The sequence below is a fragment of the Berghia stephanieae genome, chromosome 4 (genome assembly GCF_034508935.2).
Source record: "Berghia stephanieae isolate SIO BIC M18660-M18661 chromosome 4, UCSD_Bste_1.3, whole genome shotgun sequence".
NCBI classification, from domain to species: Eukaryota; Metazoa; Mollusca; class Gastropoda; order Nudibranchia; family Aeolidiidae; genus Berghia; species Berghia stephanieae.
Genome location: NC_088363.1, coordinates 21,996,658 through 22,017,133, shown reverse-complemented (window position 1 = coordinate 22,017,133; position 20,476 = coordinate 21,996,658). Strand labels below are relative to the sequence as shown.

Sequence of the window (20,476 nt, the reverse complement as noted above, 5' to 3'; positions counted from 1 at the left end):
CGCACTTTACATTATCATACTGGGTAGCGTCTACCTCGTCCAAGCGAGTGTACACGTCCAACGCATTGCCTCTAAGCAACGCCGACAAATAAATCGCCCAATCCTCTTCTCTCCATCGATTTACGGTTGCATATCTTTCAAACCTGAGTAGATAGCTATCTATCTGATCTTTCGATTCATCGAAATATGGCAGGCGAGGACTTTTAGCTCCACAACTGCCAGTCGAGGGTTCACTGTCAGTGGAGGAAGGGGTTCGAACCGGGACCACTGAATTTTCAATTTTTAGGCGCTCTAGTTCCAGCTGCCTTTCAACAAGAAGAGCTTGTTGTTTCGTTTGTTCTGCGACTGCATCACGCTCTTTCTCTTTCTCCAAACCTATCTCTCTCCTTTTCCTCTCTGTCCCGTTCCAACTTTTCTTCCACCCTCACTCTCAGTTCGTCGCCATGTAAACCCAACTTTTCCCCACATTTTAACAACCGTTCCACATCCATAATGACAAAATATTTATCGCAACGTACTTAAAAAAAATCGATAGATTGAATAATATAAAAAGAGAAGGATCAGCTAAATGCAGATAAAAATCTACCCAATATACCTATTGTCAAACAAACAATAGCGAAATCAGTAATAACAGCTGACGCTTCGTCAGTTCAAAAAGTTAAAACATCAAGCGATGACCACTACATTATACCAAAACAACATTATCTAGACTTTAATCAAATTAAAGTATTAAGGCCCATCACACTGGCCTTTCATAGTTCGTGGTTCACTCGCTTTATGAACAAAACAATAAGTAGCGATACGCCGCGCGTACCCTACAACATCAGTGTAACCTTGTTACGCCTGAACAATTACGTGATATCATTTCACTAACCCAAACTATAGCTTTACATTACAGACAGTACATAGTCGTTAAATGATGAGAAGTAGCGCCTGGAATTAGATCTGACAGCCCAACCCCCTGATATGCATCAGTACAGGAAGCGACTCTAAATCCCCACAACAATAAGAGGCATTGACTTCTCAGAAACGAAGGTGTCTGTTGATGTAAAACGTCAGACCACCAAACCACACAATAAGAAACCCTGCTCGCAGCGCCAATTCATGTCACAAGGTGCGTTCGCAACTCGCAATGGATGCGAAGGCCGCTTATGACCTTAAAGTGTGGAGAGGTAGACGTGGACGTTACAATCACCAACAGAACACCGTATCTGACAAGAGAGCCATTATTATTTATTTAAAGTAAAAGAAAGGGGAACAGCTCATAGTTATTGAGCAAAACAGAATAACACTGAATATATTGACAGGAAAATTCAAAAATACAGACCAGTAAAAAGTATTAAAGCAACATAAAATCTATACATATAAGTTTTAACCAAAATAAACTATACTTCACCCAGGTTGCAACCGTTTCATTAATTCCCACTAAAATGAAATTATTAATTACATATAGGGTCAAAATAAACTGTTCATATTCCGAAAGGAGAATAAAATTAATTAATAAAATTGTTCACACAGGGTGCGGTGTTCCAGCCTGTTCAAATCCAAAATTGTTCCAAAATAAAACACATAGATCGAGTGTTACTTCCTCATCTTTACAAACGTCACATTGTATTTTGTTCATATTTCTCAAAAATCATATTGTTCAAAAGGGTTCAAAACACATTTACCGGGCGCTATGTCCTCGCCCCGACAAAATTACAAAGTTCAAAGATGCAAACGCATTTACCGGGCGCTATGTCCTAGCCCCGTCAGCTCTTCACGAGCACAAATTACAAAAACACAATATCGCTTAGAGCCCATAACCGGGTACGATATACAAAATACTGGCCATATTAGGCCCACTTCGGCTACAATACAGCCTAAAACACAATGCTGGCCAACACACAGGCCCAACACATATCGCCTGAGAGCCCATATTCGGGTGCGACATAAAATACTGGCCACTTTGGGCCCTTTTCACTGTGGCTTCAACAAAGCCAAACAGAATTCCAGCCAACACACAGGCTGTACAGGTCTTCCTTCTTCGACCTCAAATCGCAGACTGCCAGTTGAACATCGGCCCAAGCCGAAACATAGGACAGGGTATCTAACGGTATCTCGGTTGATGCATAAGATTGATGAGGGTGTTTTAACACTGATGGAACATGATAACCCTCCGTTCTTTCATTGCCTTCATAGTCTACACCACCCACGGCGAAAACAAGGGAGTCCCTATTCCAACACCCATCCTACACTCATAAATCATTTAATTATATGGGTTTGATTCTACCCGAGACCTTGGTGGGTAGGACAACTATCTCCCTTTGTTACCTAGAAGGCATTTCTTTACATATATATATATATATATATATATATATATATATATATATATATATATATATATATATATATATATATATATATATAATTTGTTTAAGCCAAGCAGCATTCCTTTATGCTTAGACTTAGGGCGCTTTGTACGAAAGGGTCCTCAGTTGGTTTGTTCAATCCCATCACCTGTAATTGGTTAATTATTTAATCGGTTAATTGATTAATTTCTTTTTTTTTTAAAAGAAAAACTACACATTGATAGAGAAAATATTAGCCTAATGTTCTTGATTATCGAGTAGATCTCGATTTCTAATTACAGACAAAAATCATGCACAAAATCATATTGAAATTATGTTACTTCGCGACCGAAATTTCAGTGGTCGTGGTGGTAGGCCTTCAGTGTTCATAATATAACGTTTTGCATATTGAAATGACTACTTCCTATTAATTAATTGACCGATATCCCTAGAACAACATCCATGTCAAATACTATATATAGTTCTATTGTAGTCTTTTTAATATAAATCAATGTTTTGATTTTGATATTAATGAAAAAATAAACAGAGACAATCAAACGATTTGGTATGATTTTTAGAAGTTTAAATATTCAATTTTCTTTTAGACAAAAGCATGTTCATGAATTCGTAGCAGTCTCTCGTCAGACCCATCGTTGAATATTATGATAACTGCATGTAGTGTCAGTGTAGGAAAGACCAGCCATCAACATTAGAAACAAACATGTCCAAAGGACGATCAAGGTGTTATAGATGGAACGGAATTGATGTCAATCAACTATTTGTTATTGTTTTCAGATAGTCATTTTAATTATAGTTCTCACTAAATTATACCAATCAGACTATAAACGACCATGGTTACATACAGTTTTATGTGTCGGTATCTTGTATTTGGCCGGCGGATGCTGTGAGTACTAACCTAAAAGCATAGCATCAATTGGAAAGTGAAGATGCACCATAGTTTTGAAAGCTATCGAATATAATATCTTCTTCTTTTCTTTTCTTATCTTTTTTTTTTTAATATAAAGATAAATCTAGGTTAGTCTTAATATTTTGAACAACATAGATCTAATTCGAGAACGGTCAATTCAATTTCCCGTCTCCGATGTAGGGTTATAATAAATAAAGAAGAAACGGAAATCATTAATAATAATAATAATAATAATAATAATAATAATAATAATAATAATAATAATAATAATAATAATAATAATAAAATAAAAACAAATAAACATAAAAAAGAACCAAAAAAATCAACGCAAAAACAAATAGCATTTTTTTAAGCAACGGGAAAATGAGCATTTCGGGCACAAGCCCTTTATAAATAACATTTTTTTAAAGACAGAAAACCTGTAAAGTTCCATTTTGTATGATTTGATGTGCTGAGGATGGATTTGGTCCGAAACATTGATATGTATTCTTATAATTTTGTATTTTATCAAAACCTTTAAATTTCCCTTTTTTTTTCTCTTTTCGCTATAACATTATTTTTACAATCCTAGGTTTTAAGCAGTCTCTGGTCCATTTGAAATAAATAAGTAGGGAAAAAGTACGGCACTGCGATAAGGTGGACAATAACGGCGGAAGCAAAAATGCGGGAATGTAGAAGTGACCAAAGAAAGACACTTGTTGCTTTCCGCGCAAGTGAATTATGAATGAAACGGGCTGTTGGCCGTGAGAGGAGCAGCGGGTGGGAGGGGGAGGGGTGGAAGAGGTGAAAGGTGAGATCTGAGTGAGCGGGTACCTGGATGTTTATATTGATGAGAAGTCCGCGAACTGGACAGAACAAGGATGAGCGCTGAGCGCGCGTGAAAACGTCGTTATAATTAAGGATGTAAAACATGAAAAAACTGTTCTTAAGAAAATATTCGTTAATAAAAGATTTCAGTTTATGATATTAGACTAAAGATAAGATAAGACCCTATGTTATTCGAACTTAAGAGGAATAAACACTGGTGTGATATTATGTTTAAATATGTGAAAAGATGTGACCTCAGAGTAAGTTTGTTATGGTTTGGTGCTCTGTCAAGCAGAAAGAAATAACTTAGCTGTGTTAGGCTCCGTTGATAAAGTAAACAAATAATATAATGATGCTGGTTTGCTGCGGTGATGCTTTTAAAAATTCGTAATTTTTAAAAAAGTGTGTTTTCCGCTTGATGGAAAGGATGAGAATGAGATTAATGTTTATTTCGTATTTGATGTTTACTTCTATGGGACGTTTCGGGGGGACTTGGACGCTCGATAAGTGATGGATACAATGATAAACGAAAGGTAAGTCAATATGTGTTTTGTTTTTTTTCTTCACAGAATGCCATCGTTAATTGTTTTATCTTGAAATTATGAGTCAGTTTTGACATAAGCTCATTAACCATTTTCTACATATTTTGGACAATTATCATTTTTAACTTGGGACTCACTTTTCAAAAGGCGAGTGTGAGTGGACGATATTGGGTTGGAAAACGAGAAGGGGGGGGGGGGGGGGGGGGGGGGGGTAGGAAGGAGGTAGAGATTTAAGGTTAACACACAGAGTGACTCAATTATTGGAGCCTCGGGAGTAAGAATTTTCGACAATATTTTGTGTTGTGTGTGGTGTGTGTTGTGTTGTGTGTTGTGTGCCTTTGTTTGTTTTTTTTTGTTGTTTTTTTTTTGGGGGGGGGGGGGGGGGGGGGTCATTTCTAATTTTTCGATATTTACAGAAAAAATGATCTGCTCAGAATGTAAAAAAGGCGATCTGGATTTAATTGTGCGGTGGACGTCTATGTCAGAATTAATTTATATATCTTCCTGTTCACACCAACAATGTGGATAGGCGGCTGGGTCTAATTCAAAACTGGTGAAAACTACTTTGTAACTCAAGGAATAAGAAGAACTAACATTTAAAAAATTATATTTAAAACAAACAAAAATTTTCAGCAGTCCTAGTAGTTCAGTCGGCTGAACATTCCCTTTACAAGCATTGGGGCAATTATCGATCCTGGGTGCAGTCGATATTTCCTCTGACTCCCGGCACCCGTCCATCCACCAGTAATTGGGACGCTGGGTCTTTTTGATCTGGTAGAAACTACTTTGCGATGAAAGTACTTACTAGCGTCGTATCCAAAGGATAGTAAGCAATTGTCCGTTTAACGCTTTATCAACTCTAGCTCCATGGGTCTCATGGTCTGATGGATTACTATACTAGCGTGATTATTTTTTGAAGAACCAGTCAGGATATGGTATTGTAGTGGCCACATCGAAATAAAACTAAGAAGCAGGCGATCTATGGATGAGTGATTATACCAGTATGGTGCACAATACACAATTTATAATTACAGTAGGTAAATGAAGCTAGCGGCTCAACACTGCAGTATGGCGTCTTGCTTGAAGCAAAGTCAAGCAACGTTGAATGTTGGGCAGGGTCAGTGACTAAAAGGATGACAAACATCGCCAAGTCTGGCTCTGAAATTGTACGGTACCTAACATAATAAAATAAATAAATAAATAAAGTAAAATTCTCTTTATTCATCCCATAGGGGAAATTTGTCTCCAGGGTCTATTCCAAGGGAAGACTGGAATAACCCAGGCGTCAGCAGCAATGCAGCTAAGCAAATTGGGATAAGGCGAGGTGACTTGCTCAAGGGCACACAACGCAGCGGCGTGTGATCGAACTCGGTATCTTTCGGGTACTAAGCAAAGACCGTACCGTTGAGCCACGCTGCCCCATAATACGAAAGGGCACCTATCAGACGGCTCGTAATGTAATAAAAGGAAGTTTTGTTCCTGATGGCAATAAACTATGTGAGGGGCATTGAGTATGGTGAATATTATGTGGTAATGCTCTATATCAAAAGTTCATTATTAGAGCAGAGCAGCGTGGCTCAGCGGTACGGTCTTCGCTTCGAACTCGAAGGGTACCGCTCGATCACCCGCCGCTGCGCGGTGTGGTCTTGAGCAAGTCACCTCGCCATAGCTTATTTTGCGGCGCTGCACTGCGGCTAACGCCTGGGTTATTCCAGTCCTCCCTTGGAATAGACCCTAGAGACAAGTTTCCCCAATGGGATGAATAAAGGGAATCTTTATTTTATTTTGATTTATTTTTTTATTTAGTGTGGGGCTATGTGGTCTTTTGGTATGACACCCGCCTTCGAATTAGAAGGTCCTGGGTTCGAGTCTATGTGCGACTATGTTGTCTTGTGGTATAACACTCGCTTTCGGATCGGAAGGTCATCGGTTCGAGCCTCGCTCGGCGCATGGTTGAGTCCTTGGAAAAGGCTCTTTACTCACTTTGTCTCGCCGTACTCAGGTGTAAAATGAGTACTTGGCCGTTAACAGCGTTGTCTCTGTCCGAAAAAAAAATTATACTATCGCCTTACAGGTGTCATGTCTTGTCCTAAATTTTAAATGTTGCTGTTGGACAGAGACCCCTTGTAAAGCGCTTTGAGCACGTTTAGTGGATATTGCTCAATATAAAAGATCAATTTAGAATTTAGAGTCCCGCTCTGAGCGGCACATGGTTGAGCCATTAGAAAAGTCTCTGAACTTATTATGTTCTCTCAACGTATAAAATGAGTAACTGGCCGTTAACAGACTTGTCTTTGACGGAAAAAAATGTAAAAGCGTCAAACGGCGCCATGTCTCGTTCTAAATGTTTAGTATTGCTGTTGGCGAGGGACCCCTTGTAAAGGTTCTTTGAGCACGTTAGTGGATATTGCTCTCTATAAAAGCTCAAAATTAAAAAAAAAATAATAAAATCTCGTTTTAGTTAATGAGTAAACTTCATTTTCCCGTTCAATGGTTGAAAAAAAAAAAGCGAATGTTCAAATAAATGAAGATAAAATTATAGATTTGCATATTCATACAGGGCATATTCCGGCATGCTCATAGAGCGTATTCAATTTTAGAATAGGCTAGAGTTGAATCAACCACTCTCCTTTTCATGCCTTTCTTTTTTCAAACTGTTAAAAGACCTGTTAGCATAGACCACCATGTCTTCATTGCCACTTGAGTCAAGTAGGATAATTAGTGTAAATCACCCAACCATAAGACACAATGCTGTTGCGCTAATTGCTACCGGTGCCACTCACTCGCTTGACTGTGACACAAGTCGAGACATGGTAATTGTTCGGCCATCGACGCCATGAAACATGAAAACAGGCCTAATTAACCTATGATCAATAAACTTCCCCACCCCACCTTTTTAAAAAAAGGATTTATTGCAATGTTTAACACATTAACAGCGCAATAATCATAAACCACCCCACCTTTAAAAAAAAAAAGGAATTATTGCAATGTGTAACACATTAGCAGCGCAATAATCCTAAACCACCCCACCTTTTATAAAAATAGAATTATTGCAGTGTTTAACACATTAACAGTGCAATAATCCTTATCAACCCCACCTTTTTAAAAAAAAAGAATTATTACAAAGATTAACCCATTAACAGCGATATCAGATTTCTTTCAAAAATTCTAATCTCTTGTATCATTTTTATAGGGCGATAACTGTAGATCTAATAGCTTATACCAAGAGAGCTGTGACAACGATGCGAATCGGGCTTAATTGAACCAGGAGTCGCAATTATCGTTACTGCTCTCTTAGTAAAAACTCAAAGATAGAATATAATACAGCTCGAACTCCGCCCGCCGTGAAAGGATTAAATGTTAAGTCCACCATATTTCGTTTCTCCTATATTTCATTCACCGTATTGTGGCTAGTAGACAATCCCAATACCGGTAATTCATTCACTTCTTTGACTTACTTGACTTAGATGCCTTTCGCGTCTCGACCGAAAGATCGGGTCGCCTTGGCTGTTTCCAGTATTTCCTGTGTGAGGTGTCTCCAATATTGCCGGTCCTCTGCTAGGGTTCTCAGATTTTCAAGGTCCCCTGCCGTTATGAGACTAATGCTTTGTCCAAGTGTTGTGAGGTTTTTGTTTAGGATCACGGGGAGTGTTGTGATCGGTCTTCCTCTGAAAAGGTTCCCGTGTTTTTGGAAGTATCCCGACATGGCTTGGTTTGCTGGTATGTTTTTGTCCCTGCTTAGTATGTGACCGAAAAGTTGCCATCGTTGTTGTAAAATGTCAAGGGAGATTGGTCTTTCTTTTGTGATCTTATAGAGTGATTCATTTGAGATCTTTTTGGGGTATTTGATGTCCAGTACCCTTCTTAGCTGTGTGCGATGGAAGGCATCCAGATGTTCTTCTTCGGATTTTGTCAACGCCCAAGTGCCGCAGTTATACAGAAGTACCGGTTTTACAAGAGCATGGTACAGTTTCAGTTTGGTTTTTCTCTTTATTTTGTCACCTCTAATCCATACATTGGTGAGTTTACTGAGTGCGGCGTTTGATAGCTGTTTTCTTCTTTGTACATCCTCGGTGTCTCCAATTAGTGAGCCGACTTTCTTTGTTCTTTTCCATTCCTCTTTGTTCCTCGATATTGTTGTAAATTCGGTTTTATTGGCATTGACTTGGAGGTTATATTTCATGAGGGTATTTTGTATGATGTCTATATTTGCTGGTGTTGATTCATTCACTTCACATTAACTAAATCTATTAATCATTTAGATGCCTTCTAATGAGATCAAGGTTACTAACCTATTAAAAAAATATATACAAAGTTATTCGGTCAGATTTATTATGACAATTAAAAAAAAAAATAGTGACCACACAGTGCACACGTGATTGTCACTCCTTTTATGGTGGTCGGGATTAAGCTCTGTCGCGTTACATGGATTTATGTAAGGGGAAAACTTTATAATATTACAATTGGTCGCTCTTTGACGTCATAGGGTCTTAGAAAATAGAGTTTATACCGTTTTGTGTAGCGCGAAAAGAACAGAAACAATAATAATATTTGCTACCATCTTAATATAACTACCACTGAGTACTTTCCACCAGATCAAGTAGTGTTGCATCTAGCTACTGAATCACTGGTGGGTGGATGAGGGAGCCGGTAGCGATAACTATTTGAGACCTGTGATTTATGTGAATGATTTAATCCAATATAATCATACGCTTATGAAGCTGGAGAGTAATCCGGTTTCTGTAGCGTTAAACAGACAGAAATACATGCCTGCTACTCTTAGAGTGGGAAGCTAGTCTATCGCTAAGTACTTTCAACCAGATCTAACAGACTCAGTTACCCATAAGTGGTTGGGTAGTTGGATCTGTTATATCTGGCGGAAAGTACTTTACAACAGACTAGCGACCCATCCAAACGGTAGCAAGCAATTGCTATTGTCTGTTTCATGCTACAGAAACCGGGATAAACCCCGGCTCTTTGGGCCTAATGGCTCGGATAGATAGACTACTCTTTGAGTGGGAAGCTAGTAGGCCGCTAAGTACTTTCGGCCAGATCTAACAGACTCAGTTACCCAATAACTATGCGAAATCTGTGATTTATGTCCCCAAGGAATAATCAATCCAGTGTAAGCATGCGGCTTATGAAGCTGGAGTTTAATCCGGTTTCTGAAGCGTAAAACAAACAGAAGTAAATGCCTGCTACTTTTTGAATGGGAAGCAAGTCTGTCATGCATCAATCGGTTAATATGGTCGCCAAATTGACAAAACATATCGAACCGGAGACGTGAAGTTTTGAAAGGTTCCTATTCCAGTGTTCAGAACTACACTCGCTTTCGGATCGGAAAGTCCTGGGCTCCAGCCTCGCTCGCGCATAATTGAGTCCTTGGAAAAAGCTCTTTACTCACATTCTCTCACCGTGCTCAGGAGTAAAATGAGTACCTGGTCGTTAACAGCGTTGTCTCTGTCTGAAAAAATTGTAATATATCGCCTAACAGGCGTCATGCCTCGTCCTACATGTCACGTGTTGCTGTTGGTCAGAGACCCCTTTTAAAGCGCTTTGAGCACATTTAGTGGATATTACTTACTTTACATAATACTCCTCGGGCCTTGAGACACATAGGGCATCCACCAGACATCTCCATTTATTTTGCGATCGACTGCTTTTGCAGTGGCTGTATTCCAGGACAGGCCTGCTTCCAGTAATTCTGTCTCCATGGTCCTTCGCCAGGTTTCTCTGGGTCTTCCTCGCTTTCTCTTCTCTTACTGGATATTGAGCTATATAAAAGCTCAAACTCAAGAACCACAAACTACCGACATCTTATTTTTCTAAGATGGTTTCCATAATATAAATATATCAATAACTTAATTACTCATACAATCCATAGTGAGGATTACCTATTATTTAACTCCTTAACATGGAAAAGTGTGTGTGTGTGTGGGGGGGGGGGGGGGGGGGGATTTGACTATTGAGTGCTAGAGGGATTTCATAGAAGGGTTTATATATGAATATTAACTAATAAAACCGTAACAAACGGTTCCCGAGACTATAAGTCTATTATCCGATAATCACCACACGAGTAATTTTACTCAATAACAATGGTAATGTGAACGGTATCTAAGGTAAATGTAATGCTATTTCGATTATATCGAACTGTATACTTACAGCCGCACCCAAAATGCAATATCAAATTTTCTTGTGGCTCTTTTGTTGACAGGACAACGAGAATGTAAACAGGATATGCAACTGTTTATTTTTCAATCCTAAAAGCAACATCAATACCCTCCCCCACAAAAAAAAAAACAAAAAAAAAAAAAAACAACAAAAAAACAAATACAAAACAAAATTTAGCAAAAGAAAATCAATAAACAAAAAATAATATTATTAAAAAAACAATTTCTAATCACCCAAAAAGTAGAAAATATATATAAAAAAGAACAAAAAAAAAAAAAACAAAGAAAAAATAACAAACAATCAACTAAACCCCCCCCCCCAAAAAAAAACAAAAAAAAAAAAAAAACAACAAAACAAACAAAAAACAACAACAACAACAAAAAACAAAAAAAAAAAACAACAAACAAACAAAAAAACTCCAACGAAATCCTGAAACATTAAGCTAAAGAAAGAACAACAAAAACGAAACAAAATAAGCAAAATGGAAAATAATGAGGGGGAAGAAAAACCAAGAAAATAATTAGGGGGAAGAAAAATAAAGAAAGGAATATTAAAGGCCAAAATAAAAATGGCCACGGAAATAAAAGACAAAACAATTAAAAATATATATAAGGAGGAAAAAAAAAACAAACAAAAGAAACGAAAAAAAAAAATTAAAATAAAAAGAAAAAAAGAAAAAACACCAACAAAACACAAACAAAATTTTTTAAAAACCCAACAAAATAAAAAAACAAACAAAAAACCAAACTAAACAGCCCCCCCCCCCCCCCTCTCTCAATCGAAACAAATCAAAAACAATAAAACCAAATGTGATTTCCTACAGACGGATTATGGTGGAAAAGGAAGAGTTCTTGAGTAATGTCTGAAGCAGTAACGAGAATGATTGCGGGGTTGGTGACAGTACAAATCCAATTGAACTAGGGTCATGGATCAAAAATGGTGACAAAGTTAACTTCCGTACGCTGACAAAATACGTTTTTAAAATGTTGGCCATAAAACTCGTCATTCAAATATCTGTCGATTAAAATGACTTTCACCTTGTCAAAAACTCTCACACCTGGGACTTCAAGGTAATCTTCAAGGAAGTCTCAGGTTTAAGAGTTTTTGACAAGATGACTCATTTTAATCAACTTATAATATTTGAAGGACGAGTTTTCTGGCCAAAATTTTTAATAAAGTGATTTTATTTTTTTCACGGTTCGGAAGTTAAATCATTGCCTAAAAACGGAAATCTGATTGAGAAAGGAACCGCTGATTAATCAATCATTTGAACGAAGGGAAATTGATAATATTACAACTCTAATTAATGTTTCCCAACCCAGACAATACGTCCAGACTAGTTTACAGGTTGACATTACTTGTTTAATATATTATGCGACGGTTCTTTGTCTGAAGGGCATACTTTATCCTATTGCTTCGTTCTAAGTCTATTCAAGCTTATTTCTTTCTTTCTTGGATTATTTCATTAAACAATAGGGGCAGAGACTTCTTGACGTCACACTCTCACTCTCTTCTGGTTCAAAACTCTTTGGAAGTGTGTAACCAGTTCTCCGGCGTGAATAGTGAACAATGCATAGGTTACATATTGAATCATAAGGTGGCACAAGTACATTTTAGCTGCAGAATCTAGAGCCAGATTCTTATGATTACGGGGCGTGAAAGAGCGAGGATGAATAATCTTATTGACGACTGGGCAATGTAAATGTTGCTGCTCGAAGCTCGAAGAAATAAATAACAATGTGAAATGGAATGTAAGCTTCAATTTAATTACGAAAACAGATAAAATGGACGTTTCGGGTTTCCCCGTTATAAACAAACAGGATGAATGAAACACTACAGATGAATAAGATAATGTGGTAGTGGCGTTGTTAACCGTTTTGGGTATAATATGTTATATAGGAGAAGTTTTAGATAAACATATGCTAATTAATTTCTGATTGAGTTAAAAGAATAATACGACGATCTTGTCAATTTTGGATTTCACTGGAAGACAGTGATAAGAGTGAGAAGACAGCGTAATGAGCTTTTCAACGCTATTGAAGTCACTACTTTTACCGATGATAAGCCTAGTCGCCGACTTCTGAACCCTTTGTAATTTATTCCATCAGACAAACCTGATGACAATGAATTGCAGCAATCCATACATGCAATACAAGAGCTGATATCAATGTCTTGCAACAGATTAGTCGTCAAAAAATGGCCATAATCTAACAATTCAATGCAAGATACTGTTGTTAAGGAAATGAAAATATCATAAGCCAAACGATACAATCGTTAAAAAAATCAACCCCCCCTCCAACAAAACGATCTTTAAAATCGCGCAAAATCCACTAAACGTGCTCAAAGCACTTGACAGGATAGAGAGAATGTGAGTAAAGAGCCTTTTCCAAGGATTCTATGCGCTGCTTAGAGCAGACTCGAACTCCAGACCTCTGCTCCGAAGGCAAGTGTAATAGCACAAGACCACATCGCCGCATATTTTTGTATGTGTTTAAAATCCCGATGATCAAGTCGAAATTGACACAAACCTGTATTTTCATTTTTTTTCTTTCTTTCCTATTTCTTTTAATATACCGGAACCAGTTCCAATACCTTGAGATTAGGGGAAAAACCTAGGACATGCTCATTCCCACGTCAGCAAGTGAGAGCAAATTATGTTGTTTTTCTCTGCTGTTTATGCTTGATTCCTCGGACACAAAAGCGGTGGTTGTCTCAACCAATTAGCAAAGAGCGATCAGCTGATTTCGATTGGTGGCTACTTAATCAACGCACGAGAAAAACAAAAGAATTAGCAACTCATTGAACAATATGGGGATTAACAAATCAAAGAGATTAGGATAGACGTGAAATATAGCATGACCTGTTATTTTGTAGACCATTGATATAGCAGATTCTGTTGTTTTTTTTTCAGGTTGGATAGAGAACTTTTACTTCAAATATGGTTTGATCAAGGGCCCAACTTGAACCAAAGCCCTTGATCCTACCTTCAAACTTCTTTGACGTTTAAGGTAGGAGACTTTTAAAAAAATAGATTGATGCCATCTTAATCGATTGATATTTCTAGTCAGAGATTTCTTGTCAAAGTAAATAAAAGGCGTTTTGACAACGCATGCAGTATTGGCCTTTCAGTCTGTGCATTGCAGACTGGCGATTGATTGACCATTAGGCCATTGTTATGCAAACCTGCGTGGTGTTAGATATTTATTGGATTGGCACCTCACAGGGTGCTCCCCTAACCCTTGACCTCAATGACGATTAATGTAAGAACAAACAATATCTGCACCTGAACTTGAAAAACAAAACAAGCGACGCGAAAGGTGGATTTGAGATTTAGGCGTATGAACTTTGATAAGACGTCATTACCAGTTCCCAGCACTCACCGGTTAATTAGAACGGTTTATGATTTATTCTTTTATTGTTTAATTTCTTTATCGAAAACTACATTTTACAAATTGTTATCCATTCGCTGGAAATATATTTAATTGTCCTTTCATATTGGGATTTAAGTAAGTACTTATTATCAATATAGACTGACTTTATGAAAAATAGAAATAATTTTAAACTGTTCTACGCAAAGCATAGATACATATTTATTCCAGATGTCATGGTCTATCGGGGATATCCACCATCTCAGTGATAAAACAGCTAGTTGCCTTCTAGGTGAAGACTTTATTATTTATCTGACTTCCCCGGTCACCCAACAGTGATTGGGTAGTTGGGTTAGCTCGGTCTGTTAAATCTGGAGATGGACTGGCATTCCATTTGGAGAGTTACAAGCAAATGTACTATTTTCTCATCACCGCAACAGAAACTTGGATAAACTCGGGCTGTGAGGGCGTTGTTTCTGAAGGACCACTTTACGATTCACCGTTTTCTGCTTGTATCGATGTACGAAACCAAGTAGTGAAAAGGTGTCTAAGATTAATGAGAAATCACTATTCCAGACATGCATCTCACTCCGCATTTCTCATGATAAAAAAAAAAAAAAACCTCTTAAAATTATGTAGAATACAATGTATGACATCACAGAGAGTAATGTTCTATAGAAAAACTTAACCCCTTGGAGGATTGAAGCTCAGAACTTAGGGTAGTCACTTGTCTGTACGGAGATCTGCATGTTTTCACTCTTAATTATGTTTTTTTGATAAAAAGAAATTTTTACATTTTTCTCTGAAACCAGTGCGACCACAATTTTCCACTTATCAATTTCCATCGTATTCTTTTTTACATTTAAATTATGATCATTACCGATATTTAAAAAAAATAAATAAACTGCTTTCTAAGAATATTCTACTTCTTCAAATTTTTTTTCCAGTGAGCATTGCTTTCAAACAGAATCTGATCAAGAATTTTTCACTGGAGCTCCTATCAACATTATTGTGGGAAATATATAATATCACAATATTTTCAGTAATGTCAACAATTTGACGAAGAGATTCCAACTTTTACCGGAAGATATTTTTGCAAGCCAAAAGAACACATAAACAATGCCAAAATCGCTGCTTTTAAAACGTCGCTGGAGCGACGTTACCAGGCGTGATGAAAGCAATGATGTCATCAGCTCGCCAAATATTGGTCAGGAAGACTCCCACGACTTGTCAACAGATGCTAAAGACATCATCTTTAGTGACGTCATAAAATCAAATGCCAACAATGAGTATTATTCCAGCGAATCTAACGACGGCTACATCACACCAGTTCGTGAAATGACGTCAGAGGTACGCCATGCAACCGTCTTTTCTCCAGCATTCTGCCACAGTTTCACAAGCCCCCTCCACGGCGACGACGAAAGCTTAAAGAAATTACTGCATGAATGTAAAACTTTTGAAACGAAAGATGAGAAAGCTGGCATCATTTTATCGTCTTCAACATCTTCCATAAGTAAAGCTACTCAAGATGAAGATCGGGCGCCCTCTGAAGAAAGGCCGGTTCAGGCTGGTAAATCAGTTGGAAACTTGAGATCGGTCTCCACAGAAGAAGGAACGGCAAGAAATGACGTTTATGAAAGAGGCAACACGACTCACGGTAAGCTGATAAATTGTCGGTCTCTCTCTCTCTCTCTCTCTCTCTCTCTCTCTCTCTCTCTCTCTCTCTCTCTCATACAAACATACACACACACACACACACAGGCGCGCGCGACACACACATACACACTCTCTCACTTCATCTCTCTTTCTCTCTTTCTCTCTCTCACACACTCTTTCTCTTCCCTCCTCCTCCTCCTCCTCCTCCTCCTCCTCCTCCTCCTCCTCCTCCTCTATCTTTTTCCCTCCCCCCCCCCGTCTCTCTCTCTAGTTTGTTTTGTTTTTCATTTGAGCAGAATTATTCAATTGTTTTTGGTATATTATCATGCTTAATTATATAGTGTGAATTTCCATTTTAATGATATGCCTTCAGACCAACGTGTACTTATTTGCAGGCCTGATAACTCACACTGTTATGGGTTCATTGTTGTTATAGAGATACTTACAAACCAACGCAGAATGCTATCCATTATAACAATGTTTGATCAAGCCCATAATGGGCATGATCTATATTACATTTCCATGTGCTCGAGGTCAATGGTCACATTGGAATGTGCGCTCAAAATACTCACATAGTGAAAAGTGTTCACAGTTTGAGAAATATCCAACGTTACAATTGGTCATTTTGCTCAGCGTGACTCATGGTCATGTTTACAACTTTCATAAACAAGTATCGTGTTTCGATACACTGAGAAATGTCCAACCGTTGTACAGCTACAAATCATGTGATCGATGACTTGGTTGGACGAATACATGAATATAGATCGAATGCGCTTGGCCAAGGAGTTCACAACATTGCCATCCGGAAGTATAACGAACCAACACACAAACTCTGTGTAACCATGAACTTTTATAGTCTGGTTAATACAGTTTAGTGAGAACAACTCACAAACGCGGATGGCAAAAACAATAACAAAGGCATGAGTGACGTCATCTGCATACTATCTATAGATCGCTCCCATTGCGCTCGGTTATCAGAACTCTAAAATCAGTTCACGCCGCTTTTGACCACGTATTATTCAGAGACCCGACTCTTTGTGATTGTTTTCAGACCGCCAGTTGGGTGAGTAGTTCGCACTAAAGTTCCTTTAACAGACTATAAACGTTAAAGATCACAAATAGTTTTGTGTGATGGTACGATTTATTTGGCGGGTAGAATAGGGTACAAGTGAGCATTTTCCCAAAACGCATAGCATAATTCCGGGAAGCGGAACTCAAACCAGTAAGGACATAATTTGCATAATAATAATAGTTTAACTACTCGACCATATCTCCTGTCAATAATGCATTCCCAGAAATCATTCACTGTGTGAACATGTTTGTAGCTGTTTTAACTCATTTATTCGCCGCTTTTCCATTCATATTCCAAGCCGTAACCACTTCTATTTTTGTACATCACATTATACAATTTATTATTAGAAACGAACGCTGTTTAATAAAACACGGGCCGATGGCTTTTCAATCTCGCCAGCAAACCAATGATCTCATTTCGATCTCTGAATTAGAATCTCCAAACTGCTCTTTTAATCTCTTTACTGCCATTTAGGGTTTGAAGAGCTGCAATTTTATTTTCAAATTATGACAATTCACTTAGCGTAAACCCCCTTATCCACTCAAGCACACTGTTAATCAATATCGTTTTTAACTGGACGAAAATCATAACTAGAAACTATTGAGTTTACTATATTATACATTGTAAATTCGTCATCAACTGTAAATAATGTATCCCGTATTGACAGAAAACATTAAGACATAAACTAATTATTTTATCACGATCTCAAAGAGAAAAACCAAACTCTTTTGACAGGATAAAAATTATGTAAATTTATCATGAAGTGATGTAGGAAAAAGTGATATGATCAAAACTGTTTTATAACAGGTTTCTCTCGCACGATTTAATCTTTTCTTTCTTTCTTTCTTTTTTTATTCTTTTGAGAGGCAACCAGGCTGTTGATATTTATAGTTTGATATGATATCGTAATATTATTCATCGTCATGCAGGCAGATACATGCCAGATCAATCATAACAAAAACAGAACTTTGTCTAGAACGCCTGATGTGATGTTACAACAAAATTTATTCTACCCTAGGTGTACATATTAGCAGGTCTGAGATAACAGAATGAGCTTTTATACAGTGCAATATCCACTAAACGTGCTCAAATCGCTTTACAGGGGACCTTGGCCAACAACAACGCTTAACATGTAGGACGAGACATGACGCCTGTTTGGCGATATTACAATTTTTTTTCGGACAGAAACAACGATGTTGATGGCCAGGTACTCATTATACACCTGAGTACGGTGAAAGAACGTGAGTAAAGGGTCTTTTCCAAGGACTGAACTATGCTCCGAGCAAGGTTCGAACCCAGGACCTTCCGATCCGATTGCGAGTGTCATACCACAAGACCACATAGCCGCACAATGCTGTTATGAGCTTGACTTCACATTGTTGTAATGGACAATATTTTACGCTGGTTTGAGAGTATTTTCATTACAACGATGAGCCCATAACGATTTGGGTTATCAGACCTGCAAATAAGTACACATCGATTCTGCCTTTCCTCATAAATTGTAACACACAATGATATAAATAATAATAATAATAATAATAATAATAATAATGAAAACTTATATAGCGCTATAACTCCGAGACATCAGACTCTAAGCGCTTATATCAAGTTTATGATAATAATTGGTGACGTCAGATTATCAATCGTTAAATTTCACTAAAAATTAGATTCTTTAAAAAGAAGTTTTATTTATTAAAAGTGTTTAAAAACGTCTATTTTTTTTTCAAATATAGCGAAATCGGAATCAATTTAGGGGTAGATTAAAAGATTTCTTACACTCTCACGTTTTGGAATTCGAACTTTGTTCCCAACGCCCACTCTCAAGTTCGTGCAGCGGTTGGGAACATGTCCGGAATTCCAAAAAGCAAGAGTACAAGCGTGGTATCTTATACTTTACACAATTTTTTATAGACGGGACATTCATACCAGAAAAACTAGCCTTAGCATAATTGCACAATTTTAAATAAAACATATCTAATGATCAATGTATGAAGTGTAGTGTTTCTCGAGATAGATCATGCCTAAATATTATATCATCAGTTCCAGTAATATATCATTGAATGAAAAAAATAAAATAAATCAAAGCTCATTCTTTGTCATTATTCGCTTAGCTTTCGGGATCAATGACTCAATATAAAAACATATAGAGAAAAAAAGGGGGAATAACTTGTGATTTGTTTACAACAATAAAGAGGAAATACAGGGTTAGCTGGTTTGGGAGGGCCAATCATTGCATGATAGAAGCTCACAATTTCATTGAATATTTGATATTCATATTAAATGAAAAAGAGAGACATGTCAATTTGTATATATAATATATAGTATTTAATTTATGTGCAAAGTATTTTTAAAAAATAAAATTCTTATGTTGGTGAAAACCCTCAAGGGGCGGTTTGGGTCTTTTCTAAAAAAAATTTAATTACCTATATTGGGCGGTTTTAATCATTCTGTATCATTAATATAGGTTAAAAAACAACATTGATGGTGAAAATTTTTAATTATCTGTGTTGATACCCAATTTGCGATCTAATTTGGGGGTCTGACATCAAAAAATATAACAATCTTGTGGCAAACGTTCCACAAAAACTAATGAAGGAATGACCTCCATATTCTTCCCTCTTGTCAACATTGTACCATAGTGTGTCACCATAGAGAGATTTTACGGCTTTAGCTTATGGAATTTTTATTAGATCATTACAAAGTTGAGAATCAAAATGTTATGACAAAATTGATGTAAAAAATTCAGATTTAGGATTATAATTTAAAATTCACAAATCTTATCAAAAATATCTCTCTATGGTGACACAATACATTATCTCTGTCATAACTGGAAAATTTCAGACAATTTCATTGAATAGATTCTGAGAAACGTTTGACACAGTTTCCCATACCCTTAGAAAAATGACATATTGAGAAAATAGCAAAATGGCTTCCCGTTTTTCACACATTTCTTACTACCTGTACCATTTTCGTCTGTGTATTTCGTGCCTTTATAGTCTACTTTAAGAATTTGGACTTCAATTATATTATTTCTAAGATAATAAAATATCATTTTCCACCAAAATCTCAAAATCAAATTTTTGAAGGATTTTCCTAATAATTAGACCCAAACCGCCCCTTAAGAGCTTACTGATTTTAAATCAGATTTTATCAAGAAGATATTATACATCATTATTTTTTTTTTCAAATTATTACTTTCATATTTTGTTGATATTGTTAATGGTTGTTGTTCTGTATAAACGACGTATGCATAATATGTATTTTTTACTGACAATTCATTCATTCATATATAAGATCCAGTCACTCAATCACTGCTGGGGTGGAAAAGCAGGCCAGAAAAAAGAAGAAAAAAAAGTAGTATTTCAGAACCACTACGCCCATGAGCCGGTGTCTATGGCGTAAAACGAACAATAGTAAATTGCCTGTTATCTGTTAGCGAGGACGCCAGATCTAACAGACCCAGCTACCCAGGTGACATGAGAGACAGAAAAAAATATCGACAACACCCGGGATCGATCTTGTTCCCATTGCGTGTGAAGCGAATGCTCTGTCTTCGGGACAACCCACCCCCTCTTCTCCCACCATGCCAGAAAAATAAATTG

The 20,476-nt window shown here is 37.2% G+C and overlaps 1 protein-coding gene across 3 annotated transcripts in view; it reads left to right on the top strand.

Annotated features, from left to right (window-relative positions):
- Window positions 1-4,105: 4,105 nt before the first annotated feature.
- Window positions 4,106-20,476, top strand: part of LOC144970233 (uncharacterized) — a 40,595-nt gene continuing 24,224 nt past the window's right edge. The window contains exons 1-3 of one of the 3 annotated variants that reach the window (XM_078909663.1): window positions 4,106-4,598; window positions 13,690-13,786; window positions 15,094-15,803. In XM_078909663.1, the coding sequence (XP_078765789.1) occupies window positions 15,266-15,803 (538 nt within the window). In that variant the 5' untranslated portion in view covers window positions 4,106-4,598; window positions 13,690-13,786; window positions 15,094-15,265. Of the gene's footprint in view, window positions 4,599-13,689; window positions 13,787-14,103; window positions 14,285-15,093; window positions 15,804-20,476 lie in introns of those variants that run through there. The other 2 variants (XM_078909665.1, XM_078909664.1) reach the window with 2 other exon arrangements.